The sequence below is a fragment of the Tenebrio molitor genome, chromosome 6 (genome assembly GCF_963966145.1).
Source record: "Tenebrio molitor chromosome 6, icTenMoli1.1, whole genome shotgun sequence".
Classification (NCBI taxonomy): Eukaryota; Metazoa; Arthropoda; class Insecta; order Coleoptera; family Tenebrionidae; genus Tenebrio; species Tenebrio molitor.
This window is the reverse complement of record NC_091051.1, coordinates 22107280-22121333: the sequence shown is the minus strand read 5'-3', so window position 1 is coordinate 22121333 and position 14054 is coordinate 22107280. Positions and strand designations below refer to the sequence as shown.

General features: G+C 36.4%; 3 protein-coding genes and 1 long non-coding RNA gene across 4 annotated transcripts in view; 2 read left to right on the top strand and 2 right to left on the bottom strand.

Annotated features, from left to right (window-relative positions):
• LOC138133993 (uncharacterized) overlaps positions 1-14054 on the bottom strand; it is a 237460-nt gene that overhangs the window by 35862 nt on the left and 187544 nt on the right. The window lies entirely within an intron of this gene.
• Positions 1573-2172, top strand: Tim8 (translocase of inner membrane 8). Its single transcript, XM_069052042.1, has 3 exons — positions 1573-1727; positions 1783-1897; positions 1952-2172. Exons 2-3 carry the CDS (start codon positions 1790-1792, stop codon positions 2120-2122), a joined length of 279 nt encoding a protein of 92 aa, XP_068908143.1. The 5' UTR covers positions 1573-1727; positions 1783-1789; the 3' UTR covers positions 2123-2172.
• Positions 3001-4466, top strand: LOC138133989 (protein AMN1 homolog). Its single transcript, XM_069052040.1, has 5 exons — positions 3001-3403; positions 3451-3737; positions 3788-4002; positions 4072-4237; positions 4290-4466. Exons 1-5 carry the CDS (start codon positions 3351-3353, stop codon positions 4364-4366), a joined length of 798 nt encoding a protein of 265 aa, XP_068908141.1. The 5' UTR covers positions 3001-3350; the 3' UTR covers positions 4367-4466.
• Clc (clathrin light chain) lies at positions 4394-13817 on the bottom strand. Its single transcript, XM_069052041.1, has 8 exons — positions 13560-13817; positions 13342-13425; positions 12043-12075; positions 11924-11962; positions 10349-10447; positions 10184-10295; positions 10104-10115; positions 4394-4709 (listed from the first exon to the last, which is right to left on the bottom strand). The coding sequence occupies exons 1-8, from the start codon at positions 13696-13698 to the stop codon at positions 4526-4528; spliced, it is 702 nt and encodes a 233-aa protein (XP_068908142.1). The 5' UTR covers positions 13699-13817; the 3' UTR covers positions 4394-4525.

Genomic DNA, 14054 nt, shown 5'->3' with positions numbered 1-14054 from the left:
TGATGTTGCCGCGGCACATCTCGGCAATGACGTCATAATCCTTGGGTGTACGGTTGCGGTCAATAAAATCTGAGCACTGATTTGACATTCCATGACTTTTTCATGAAATTTGGTAAATCAGGCTTTCACCTCAAGTCACATTACCCTAGAGACGGTACCTACGCATACACAAATACCACGTGTTAATTCACACCTTCCGTGAACTTAATAAATAACATGTTTATGGTAGAAAGATAAGAACATTGTAAGAGAATGCAACAAAAAAAAAATATATATAAAAACTAATATTTTGTAGCAGCCCCATTTTTGTCTATTACATTAGGTCAATCTTCTCGGCATTGATGCTACTAAAACCTCAGTATAGTTTGGAGTTAATTCGTTTCACACTTCTTGAATTTTTTCCCTATAACTCTTCGACGTTTCCTTATCATCAAACCCAAAATATTTTCGATAGGGTTCAAGTCCGGACTGCGCGAAGGCCAAGGCAGAACTCGTATTCCTACCTGCTCCATCCAATATGAGATAATTCTAGCTGTATGAATAGGACAATTGTGCTGATAAATAAAATGATTTTGGGGAAAGACCGCATTCACTGATGACAGCATGATATTCTCCAGGGTATGAAGATAGACCTTTGGATTATTTCTGCCTATTATATACGTTAAAACTCCAGGTCCTTGGGCACTAATCCAGCCTCAGACATTTACAGAAAAGCGACCGTTTACTACTACTTTTTGAGTATAACTTTCATCAAAACGAGAATTTGGTGGTCTATATAACGGGTGTTTTTTTAAATTTGGCGTCGAAGTAGGCGTTGAACTGTCGATTGTGAACGCACTACACAGGTTACGGATCACGGATCAGCTGTTTAAATCTTACGCTTTTATACGAGTGGTGCGATCTCAATCGATTCTCCAACGCCTACTTCGACGCCAAATTTAAAAAAACACCCTTTATAACACGATCGTTATAGCACGATTGAAAAATCTTCTCGTTTGTGAAAACAACATTCTGCCAAAAATCTAATGGTTCTAGGGAATATTCCAACACGAATCCTACTATCCTACTCTGTGTTCTTTTGTTGAGTCAAAAAAGGTTTTTTGACTGCAGGATGATTTCGCAGTTCCGATCCTTCCTTGACACGACGCCTTGCTGTTCGAAGAGAACCTGGGAAATTTGTTTCATTGTGTGCCTCGGTAACAGAATTGAACGGGTTTTCTCGTAGAACTTGAATCAAATTAATCGTCAATCTCTGTAGAGATTCTAGGCCTGCCACTACCGACTTGCCTTTCAAACGATTGGCGTTCATTCCACATTTTCTTATTGTGCACAGTGCTCCTGGCTATGTTGAACCTGACTGCTACCCTCCTTTCTGACCAACCTTCTTCCAGCAATGTAACAACCCTTACTTTTTCTGCAAGAGATAAATGTGGCATTTTTTTTCGTTGACGTTTACATCAACATGACAGTTTTCCAGGTGACTACCCGTACTTAAGCAACAATCAAACGTTATTTACAGTAGGAAAATGTGCTGCTCAGATTTTATTGACCGCAACCGTACCATTACCTTACCATTACCTATTCCCACAGCACATTTCTGAACGCACCCCAGCAGTGGCGCCCCCAACGGTACGCCGGTACGTGTCAATGTTACGTTGTTGAAAGCGTGTTTTTTTTAACCTTCAAGGGAGCGAAGAAAAATTTCATATTAGTTATCTCTGATTAAGGTAAAGTAGTCGTCCTTAGTAATTATGTGCTCTCTTTATGTTTCATGTAACTCAGATTAAAAATGACTGACTTCGGAGATTCTTTTTCCACAAGTACTGATAACAAAGGAGACAAGGAATTGCAAGAATTTCTGCTGGTAGAGAAACAAAAAGCTCAATTCAATGCTCAAGTAATGTATTTGTAAATAAACATTTAATGTAGTTATTGTTATGTTTTTATGTAGATACATGAATTCAACGACTTTTGTTGGGATAAGTGCGTCGACAAAACAGGAAATAAGTTGGACAGTAAAACAGAAACATGTTTAACAAACTGTGTTGACAGGTTTATAGATGTGTCTTTGTTAATAACCAATAGATTTGCACAATTATTACAAAAGAGTGCAGGTGCATAATGTCTAATATGTAATAAATAGTTCAATAAAATTTTTCATTAGGTGTAAAAGTAGGTTCAATTCACATTCTATTTAATATGTTATGTACAATCGCGGCCATCCAAAAGTGAACGATAGCTTGCGAAAATTTCCGTATTTTTCGTTAGATTAAATCAGGCTGTATTCATTGGCGTTCGTGCAGCAGGCGTTACTATTTTAATAATAAAAAGTTGTAATAATAAAAATGAGACTGAGAAGTAATTAATACATTATTAAAGTGAAAGTAAACTTTAGTAAAGAAACCTTTCCAACACCTATTCGCATTGGCCTCTCAAGCGTGTTTTCTTGCCAACCCCTCTTTATATTGAAGATGCAAGTCTTACTGCAATGTAATTCTCTCGCCACAGCAGCCAACGACCAATTTTCTTCTAGCTTTGCAATAGCCCTAGCTGTCTGCATCGGAGAGAGATGTGGCATTTAAAAAAAATAGTTTCAATAAATTTTTTATCGCTAGTGTCAAACATTGACATTTCAGGACGCCTATGATTTAAAGTAAATATCAAACTATAAAAAAAAACGTTCACTTTTGGATGGCCGCGATAGTATCGTGTGTTCCAATAAAAACTCACTCGCAGTATGCCATGACTACAGAGATAGATAGACTGGTCATGTCGATTTTAGCATCATTGGAAGTAGTTCATTTGTTACTTACAAATTTTCATCATATTGTGAGTTGTGACAGACCTTACATAAATACCTGTAACAATTAGTTATTTGAACAATCAAAAGTTTAACAATGTGGTGACGTTTTAATTTTTTCAATTAAAAAATTGCTCATTTGTTTCAAAAATCAAAATAAAAAACGGCAATTAAGTGAAAGTTCCTTGTTAATTAGTCTCGGAATAATTTTTTTAATTATTTACAACTAGTTGAGTTGTCTCTGTTAGAGTTATTTGTTATTGTTATTCAGTTTCGACGCAAATCAAATCATAAAAGGGTGAATGTTACATAACCTCACTTCACCGCGTTTTAAAAAGTACAGAATACAGATGTTACCCGAGCCCCCGAGCGATAAATGATAATTCGTCAATAGTGTAGACAACGAACAGCTGCATAACAGGATGCAAATGTTTGTTACTTATTACTGAAATGTACTAAGGCCTGTGACAGAAATACAGAATATACCACAGATTAAGATATTATTGGGTCTGGAATATACTAACTGATACTAAGTAAACTGCTATTCAAAATGCCAAAACTACATCCAGTAAGAAAAACGCCAATTAGCTCCCTCTTTTCATTGTAAGTAAATGACAGGTTATGTCTTTTGTTCTGACATTAATTTTAAGGTCGGTTGAAACTGTTGCTTCAAATGTGGTAATGTACTTGGAATCATTACACTATCTACCAGTGCACATAAAAGAGACAATTTTGAAAAAACTATTACGAACCTGCAGAGTTTTGAATGACCTGCCTGTTAATAAAATATTATCAGCCCTGCTGTCTCCCAGTTTAAAATACATCAATTTATCATCTGTAAATGTTGATGATGAGACACTAGTTCTGCTACAGCAATGTTGTGAATTAACTGATATTCGATTGAGAAATTCTGCTGATCACAGCTTTTCAAGCAGAGGTAAAATTACATCTACAAAATATACTTTTTTGTATTTATATAACTTATAGGATTGAAAAATCTTTTTAAACAAACTACAAACTTATTGATGCTAGATGTGGCCTACTGCCAACAGTTTAATGACAATGTATTGGAATATTTATCGAGAAACTGTAAGAACTTGCATGAACTATGTCTTGAAGGTTGTAATGTCACAGATGTTGGCTTAGCATATTTAGCACAAAATAATAAAGAATTGAGATGTCTGACTGTCTCAAACACCAATGTGAGTTGCAGGAATTTGACAATACTTTTATGAAATAGGTACCTACTTGTTAAATAAATAATGTTGCAGATAAGTGGTGATGGTATTAGCTATTCTGTGAAAAACAAAAATTGGTGTAACCTCCAAGAATTAAGGCTTGATAACTGCTTAAAAATTAATGATGATGTTATAAAGATGATCATTCAGAACTGTCAAAAAATAGAAATATTAACTTTCTACAATTGTGCTATTACAGGTTTGTAGTACCTACCTTAAAGTTATAAACTAAGTAAAAACTAAAATTTTAGATGAAACATCAATATTTCAAGACATCACCAAGACATGCAAAAAGTTAAAACAACTTCACTGGACGATTACATGGTAACTGCAGTAACACCATGAAATAACAAAGCATTTTTACACTCCTTTATTAATTACAATTGTTTATGATAACTGCATAAATATAAAATGGAATCTACAGAAAATTATTTAACAGACTCTTGTGGTACTGCCATATAAATACATATTTAGAGAATAAGGTGATCTAAGCTTTATTGTTGATGGGGATCGGTGACTGCTTCAACTGCAAGACGATGGAACGCATACGAGAAACATCCTTGCTACCCTGCTTGGCTTTGGGATTAAAGTCACATAGTTTAGCAATTCTTTCCCATTCAGTTCCTGGTTCAATTTCGTCATCTTCTGCCACAAATTGTTTTTCCGCATTCCTACATATTTTACATATGTTAATATCTTTGAAAATGTGTCTAAGGGTATGAAGTGTATCAAGAAATTATGACTGTGTCTATTTTGGACATAAATTGTGTTGATTTATGTTTGCATTCTATTTCTATTTAATTTTATTTACAAATTATGTATCTGTTTCAATTTATCTTTATTGTACGAACGGGTTTAAAATACGACCGAGGTACGAGAGAGTATTTTAAAGGATATGAGTGCAACAAAGGAACTTTTTACACGTGTATCTTACAACATTTTATCTACGATTGTGAGATCATCGCACCGGTTTCAACATAAATTTGTATAAAATAATTATTATTGAATCAATATTTTATGAATAACCAGTCGTTTGAGAACCACATCGTTTAGCAACCTACTTCTAGACAATGTTTCCAACAAATTGTATTGTTGTATTCTGACAGTTCTGTGCCATAAAAGCGTGCACTAAAAGTTTTATAGCACGAATCCGTCAGTTCACTAACCGTCAACTTTGACAACGACTTTTAGTGCAAAAAGTGCCTACTTTTTACACGATCGTAGATAAAAAATAATAAAACGTAAGCACTGTTGCAATAAAAATGTATAACAAAGATGGAATCGTACTGCGGTTCAGTTAGAAATTAATGTCGATAGATGAGTTTCAACACCCAAATTGAAACAAAACACTCAAAACTAAACGATTTTGTTTAGAATATCTATCTTCGCATGTACTAAAAATATCCATAACATTCTAAGCACAGTACAAAATGCATTTAGTTTTCAATTTTTTTTATAGTGAACGGAATTTAAAACAATTTAATTCCAATTTTGCCAAGTAAACCTATAGCGTCGTTTTCATGGTGGCTTTACAAGCGTGGCTCGCTCGGCTTGGAAACCGCTCGACCAATGTGAGGACAGTTTTTAGAAAACGCCGCGGTGTGGCTCGGACTTTGCTAGAATAGGAAATATTTCTATTTTTCAAAGCCACGCTCAGGCTTTGGAAGCTTGCGCATGCGCTCGAACTCGCAACTACATAATCAAATAAGCTGATGGGACAGTTCAACGCTAGCTCGCTCAATAGCGCATGCGCGTTGGCGTGGTCGTCTTGAAGTAGCAAGCCACCATGAAAATGAAAACGACTCTTCCAAAGCCAAGCTAGCCGAGCGAGCCACGCTTGTAAAGCCACCATGAAAACGACGCTTATATATTGGGTGATTCAAAATATGTAGTTGTGGATAAATATAGCAAGTATGTACGAAAATTTATGTGGGGGAGAGTTGAGAGTATGGCATTTCATAGGCGTGCATTTGATTGTTTTTATATATTGGGTGATCCAAAATGATTGTGGCTAAGTATGGCAACTGTGTACGAAAATTTATGTGGCAACTGTGTGGGTAGGGTATGGTTGACATTTGTATGACATTTCATAAGCGTGCATTTGATTTTTTTTATACCATTGCACATTGATTTGACAGTTTTCAAAAGAAATGAGAGAGGAGGAGAAGAAGGTGATAGTAAAAGTGTGGAGTGAACATGGAGTGAAAGAGTATAGGAGGAGACTGGAGGAAGCAACATTCAAGGAGCAGGAAATAGAGAAGATGGTGACAGAGCTAAAGGAAGTGATCGAGAAAGCGACGAAGAAAAAGGAGGTGATAGTAAGGGGAGCAAAAGGGGCAGGAAAGAAAAATGGATGGTGGGACAGAGAATGTGAGCAAGCAAAGAGGGAAGTGGTAAAGGCGTTGAGAGGATGGAGGAGGAACAAAATTGACAGAAGCAGATTCCTAGAAGCGAAAAGAAGATACAGAGAGAGATGTAGAGAGAAGAAGAAGCAGAAGAGGGAAAGGGAGGAGAAAGAGATAAAAGAAATAAGAACAGAGAGGGAGGTGTGGAAATACATAAACAGAGAGAGGAAGAAAAAGGAACCAGTGAGCGAGAAAATAACAATACAAGAATGGGAAGAGTACTTCATGAAACTGCTGGAAGGGAGGAAAGAAGAAGGAAAGGTGGGAACACAAAGGAAAGAGAAGCAGACGGTGATGGAGGAAACAGAAATCACAGTGGAGGAGGTGGGAAAACACATAAGATACTTGAAAAAGAGAAAGGCACCGGGATGGGACGGGGTGCAAAATGAAGCGTGGATGTATGGGACTGAAAGAATGGTAGAGAGAATGGTAGAACTGATGAATGGGGTATGGAGAGGAGAGGGATTCCCGGAGGACTGGAGAGAAGGCGTAATCTGCCCAATTTTTAAAAAAGGTGAGAAAAATAGAGCGGAAAACTACCGAGGAATAACTCTCCTGAACACGGGGTATAAGTTGTATGCGTCTGTTTTGAGCGAAAGGATGAAGAGGGAAATCGAGGAAAAGGGAGTGTTGCCGGATAGTCAGGCAGGGTTCAGAAAGGGAAGGGGTACTGTGGACAATGTGTACATCCTGGACCATTTAGCAAGGAACGAATTGAGGAAGAAAGGGGGGAGGATGTACGCATTGTTCATAGACTTCAAGGCGGCGTTCGACAAGGTTGACAGAGTGAAAATGTTTGAATGTATGAGAGAAAGAGGAATAAGTGAATGGCTGGTGCGGAAGGTCGAGGAGATATATGCGAGAACGAGGAACAAGGTGAAGGTGGGAGAGAAAGAGGGCGAATGGTTTGAGACAACAAAGGGAGTGAGACAGGGCTGCCCGCTCAGTCCCCTGCTGTTCACGATATACGTAGCGGATGTGGACGAAATGTTGAAGAAAGCGCAGGCGGGGGGGGGTTGTAGTGGGTAGGGAGAAAGTATGGAGCCTGGCGTTTGCGGACGATATGGTGATTGTGGCAAAGAGTGAGAGAGAGATGAAAGAAATGATGAGGAACCTGGAAAAGTATGTGAGAAAGAAAAAGCTGGAAGTGAATGTAGAGAAGACGAAAATGATGGTGTTCAACAAGAGGAAGAGGAAGAATGAGGAGAGCGAGTGGAAGTGGGAAGAAAGCAAGATAGAAAGAGTGAGCGAGTTTAAGTACCTGGGCTACACCTTCAACGAGAGAGCCACAGTCAGGGCGCAAGTGAGAGAGGTAGTGAGGAAGGCGAACAAGGTAGTTGGATGTGTGTGGGGAATAGGAGAGAGAATGTGGGGAGGCGAGTTCGGGAGGAGAATGATGATGTTCGAGAGCATGGTGGAGAGCGTGCTGATGTACGGAGCAGAGATATGGGGATGGAAGGAACGGGAGGAGGTGGAGAGGGTGCAAGAGAAATATTTGAGATGGGTGCTAGGAGTGGACAGAGAAACACCAGGGCACATAGTGAGGGAAGAGTGCAAGAGGAGCAAGCTGAGAGTAAAAGCGGGAAAGAGAGCGGCAAAGTTCGAGGACAGAATGGGCGGAAGGGAAGAATGCAGGATACTGACTGAGTGCTATAGAGAAAAGAAAAAGAACGCGGATGAGAAGGAGAGAGAGAAGTACTGTAGGAGGAACGGGTATGCCAGCGAGGAAGTGGAAAGAATGAGAGCGGAAGGAAGATGGATGTGTGCGGAGCTGAGCGAGAGGGACAGAGATACGGACAAGCAAGAGAGAAGGGAGAGAATCAGAGAAGCGAGGTACAACAGGGAGTATGAAAGGTGCGTGACAGAGGATGTTCCGGTGTATCTGGGGAGAGAGAGCACGAAAGAAAGGAAAATGATGGCGAGATTTAGATGTGGGAACGAAGAGAGAGAAAACAAGTACTGGATGGAGGAGGAGGAAAGAATGTGCAGGATGTGCCGTGAGGAGAGAGAGACGATCGAGCACATGTGGAGAGGATGCGGTGAAATGAGAGAAAGGGAGGAAAAGGAACGGGGAGAAATACTGAACGAAGACGGAAGAGAGATAGGATGGATGAAAGAGGTATGGAAGAGGAGGGAAAGGATAGAGAAGGAGAGGGGTGGGGAATAAAAGAAAATGTAGGTTAATTAAAAAAAAAAAAAAAAAAAAAGAATGATTTTGGAATTGTAAGTTTATTTAGAACTGTGTAAAGTATAGGAATCCTTTAAAGCCCGTAGGGTAAAATAAAGTAAAGAGTTGAGAGTATGGCATTTCATAGGCGTGCATTTGATTGTTTTTATATATTGGGTGATCCAAAATGATTGTGGCTAAGTATGGCAACTGTGTACGAAAATTTATGTGGCAACTGTGTGGGTAGGGTATGGTTGACATTTGTATGACATTTCATAAGCGTGCATTTGATTTTTTTTATACCATTGCACATTGATTTGACAGTTTTCAAAATTGCGCGACTCTGACGTGTCAAAGAAATGTCAATTCTATCCCACCCACACAGTTGCCACATAAATTTTCGTACACAATTGTCATACTTAGCCACAATCATTTTGAATGACCCAATAGTTTGTCCAGCGAGAGATTGGTTGACATAAAAATCACTAAATTCTACGCAGAGAAAGAACTATCTAGCATCAATTATTTACTTATTTACGATCGTGCACTTTGTGCACTAAAAGTCGTTGTCAAAGTTGAGGTTTAGTGAAGTGATGGAATTGTGCCATAAAAATTGTATGGCACAGAACTGTCAGAATACAACAATACAATTTGTTGGAAACATTGTTTACAAGTAGGCTGCTAAACGACGTGGTTCTCAAACGACTTTGGTTATTCATAAAAAAATGAATCAATAATTATTATTATTTTATACAAATTTATGTTAAAACCGGTGCGACGATCTCACGATCGTTGATAAAATGTTGTAAGACACACGTGTAAAAAGTCCCTTTCACATCCTTTAAAATACTCGCTCGTATTTTACACCCGTTCGTGGAATAAAGGATAACTTTTTACATTATATCTTAAATAACTATTATTTACCTTCAAGCAGTAACATTTTTTGCCCTGAAATTATGCTATAATTAATGTATTCTAGTGCATTTTGTAGTGCTGGGTTACAAGTCTATAATTAAAATCTCTCACTGGACGGAGTATAGTATTGCACATTGACTTGACAATTTTCAAAATTGCGCGACAATGAACTGTCAAAGAAATGTCAACCTACAGAATTGCCACATAAATTTTTGTACTTCGTTGCCATATTTATCCACAACCATTTTGAATCACCCAATACTACTGAACACTTGAAAAAGTTAATGTTAAAAAAATATCATCACAGCAACTCCACAATCCACAGTACATTAGTTTATTGTTCACTCAGGATTTACTAAAATTTATTTACAATTCCAAATATTTAATTCTTATTAATTGAAATAACTGTTATACACTATTGCAACACTACTGCAACAAAAAATTCTGCAGTATTTGTTAATCTATATGAATAAGTAACGTTGTAGATTTCAAAACAGTTTAGTGCACATAAAACTGAAATAATAACGATTTAGAGCAAAGTGAAAATTAAAATTTTGTATTCAAGCACTATTACTTACTTTGCTGCATCTCTAGGGCGGCATTTAGAAAATAGAGTAGAAACTAATTATGTACGCAACGGAGAAAAGATCCAACTTACCTATTTGCTGCTTTAGTTTTAGCTATGGCTTCTTCATGATTTCTGTACCAATCTTCTAATTCTTTACGAGCGATGTCTCGAAGCTCCAATTTCTTTTTTTCTTCTTCCACATCTACATTTTTCAAGTACTTTAATATTTTCATTAAAAACAATAGAGAAACTCACCTTTTTCTTCCAAGCGTTTAATTTGTTCTTCTCGCCACTTTTTAATTTTTTCCGGTTCTTCTCTGACCTCCCTATTTAAAGGTGGAGGTGAAGGTGACACTACAACACAACTCTTATGATTATTAAGAGCAGCTATCCTTATTGACATTGCCATAAAATTCCAATAAAAATTTAATAATAATGTTCGAATACAATTAGATCTTAAACATCACCCTTGTCAACTGATGCGTCGTTTACCTATCCTCGTGTCAAATGTGGCGTCGATACCACCACACATTCAGTATTAACAAAATAATTTTCGAACAAAACATCACGCAAATAACCAAACTTATTAAATTTAAATAAAAAAACAACACAAAGGCCCGGTTGCATAAAGCGATGTCAAGTCGTTGTTAAAGTTAACATAATGTCAAGCGATCTGATTGAAGGATATTTAGGCCCGGTTGTATAAAGCGATGTCAAGTCGTTGTTAAAGTTAACATAATGTCAAGCGATCTGATTGGAGGATATTTAATATTTTATTTGAATCAGCCAATCAAATGGGCGGATTTCCGACTTGACGCGTTGTTAGCTGACACGATGTGAACTAAGCTTTATACAACCGGGCCTAAAAGTTTGATTTCAATTTTCTGGTGAGAAATGAACTATTTTTTCTCATTTCTTGAATAAGAGATGTTTTATAGATACGTACTACGAACTGATAAGTTTTTTAATCATCTTTAATCATCGATAATTGTTAGAATTACTTTTATAGTAACAAAATAAAAAGATTTTATAATTTTTGCTAAAATTGTAGTTAGTCCCCAAGTTCAGAAAGTAAATTATACATTTTTAATGCTTTTACTATTAATAAACAGTTAATTCAATAGATCCTTCGAACTAAAGTCCATTCAAAAATCAAAAAACCACCACCTGTTGCTTTAGGTTGGTAAAATTTAAAAAACCCTAGGTACATATTTTTTCATACTATGTTGGTAACTATAAATTATGACATTTATTTGATTCAAAATAAAATTCAATTGCTTTGAATTCCGTTCGTATTGTTTTATTAGCAGCACGATTCATTTATTTATTGATTCTTATTATTTTCACTTAAACATGCCCAGAAAAACAAGACATTTAATAAACACTTAACCTTAAAATTACAATTCTCACCAAATTTTACACTAAACAGTGTTGCCGATAGTAATTATCGAGGAAAATGCGGCGTCGGTGGTTTTTTGATTTTTGAATGGCCTTTATGTACCGGGTTATTATGAATGATTGTTCCATCGCAGTTGGCGTTGGTGACGTAGTTGAATGTGCCACAAGCCTCATTACATCAGTGGGACTAGTATCGCCGATAGGTGGCGATACAGGCGGTATAGGAAATCTGTTTAACGTTGCGAGGCTGGCGGCAAATCCAAAATTTGTGTGGTTTTCAACGTCAACTGCGATGCGACAATCGTTTATAATAACCCTGTATTACTTATCATTACAAAATGTGCTCTAAAATATAATTATATAATAATAAATGATACGCAAAAAGGAAATGTTCGTTCCATACACAATAATTTATTTTTACAATAAACTTACCTCCTCTGAGTGTGTCATTTTCGGCTTTGAGGTAGGCATCTGTTGAAGGAAGACAAAATGGTAAAATCATGCAAAACAGACAGATTGATAAAGAAAAAATGCAGCAGGCAATGTCTTACCAGCACTAAAAGGATCGTTTTCAAATAGAGTATCTAACAGAAAAAGAAAAAAGAAAGCGAATATTAGTAAAGTGCATGCCTATGTGTGGAAGTTAAAAAGTATAGAGCTGCTATTCTGAAACCATTTCTTTAGGTATTTACCTGTTTCGTTAATTTTTTAATAAATAAAATTTTCATCAAATTAATATTTAAGGCTCACGAAAGACGTCACCATACTTTTCATCCACTCTGTATATTACCATATTATAAAAATTTCTTGTCGCATATTGACATGACACTCATTAATTATAAGAGCTTCCACAAACACAAATAGATTTCAAAAACTGAATACAGATACAGGTCACGCGTTTTAGGATGGCGAGCAGCTTGGATGCGCAATGAAAGCGCGCCAGCCTGCTGTTTGAAAAGTCCCAGTGGCGAAGTTTTAAAAACCGATAGGTTTATGACTCAGTTTCAAGAAATGTCCAGGAATTATTTAACCCCGGAAAATCATAAAAGCAAGGCCTATCATTTACACACAGGTAGACAGTTAACTGGAAATGCAAACAGCTTAAAATAAACTTAAGATATTCGATCTAATTCTTTGTTGTTACGCCACTGCAACGACTCTTATTTACCGAACCGTTCCGAAGCACCTCCTAAAACGCGTGGACTGTATGTAGTAAATTATATTTTCTACATGAATAATCACTAATATTGACAAAAATGTTTATAAAGGATACTGATATAATTACAATCAAAATTAATCTGTTTGGAGTACTTTTACATACTTAAATAGGTACAATTGCAGTAAAAATTTCATAACAAAAATTGGTTACACATCATCCAAAAAATTGTAGCAACAGTCCAGGTATGCTAATGTATCAGTACAACATTGTTTTGTCCTAGCCCAATAAGAACAGCTAAAAATTTATTTGCCTTATTAAGGAAGATAATATGGTTTACAAAAGGATTGTTCAGTATGTTGTTATTCTTATGACTGTCAAAATATGTGAAATTTTAATAAAAAAGAAAAAGAATTTAGCCATGTCACCACCTACATATCAGAATATTTTTACATCCGTCTATACCACACTAAAAATGTTTGATATGATTTCTTATACATAGGTATTTAACCATTAACGAACTCTATTAAATAAAAATCTAAATATTTAGTCATTCATATAATGGAATTCAAATTATTATTTGATTTCTTAATGCAAAAACTTTTCGATACTCATACAAAGCTTCTTTTTACTAAGTGATAGAATACAGTCATACTCATCTTACTAATCTCAGAATCAATAATGTCCAACATACCATCAACTTCTTCTTTCTTTATTGAAGTTCCATCTTCAAAACCTTCAACCATTTCGAAACTGCTCGCCGAATTGGTTGGATCATCTACAGGTAAAGCGATAAACTTAAAATACACCAACTAACGATCTTACATGCTAATACAGCATAAGAAACATTTAGCATGCATTATAACAGTGTTTGATACGCCCCTCAAACATGATGGCAAATGTTCAGCTTACCACCATTAACAACGGGTACGGAAATTGCAGCAGGCTTAACTTCGTCCTCTAGACCTGCCAACTCATCTTGCTCACGAGCTAAGAATTCTGCAGCAGGGTCCACTTCCGATTGATCAAAGGCATTACCAAAATTCGACATTATTACTAAACGTATCGAAGAGAAAATGAACCTGATTCAGGAATCAATATTTGACAATGACAGCATGACAGTTGACATTGACACTGTTGACAGATGTCTGAAAACATTCTACCACCTTAAAGTTTTCGTGTCCCTAATTCCCTAACATGTCACAACTGTTGCAACTCGCAAGTCACAATCTCACAATACAATGTTTTATTCTATTAATCACTTTCATTACAGCCACAAGCGCATAAAATTTAAGAAAACATTCCACTAGATTTCTGACATGGGACAAACTAATACCTAAATAAAAATTTATTGATACTTAATGTAGAATAACCATAATTTATTATTCACCTTGTACAGGTATACTC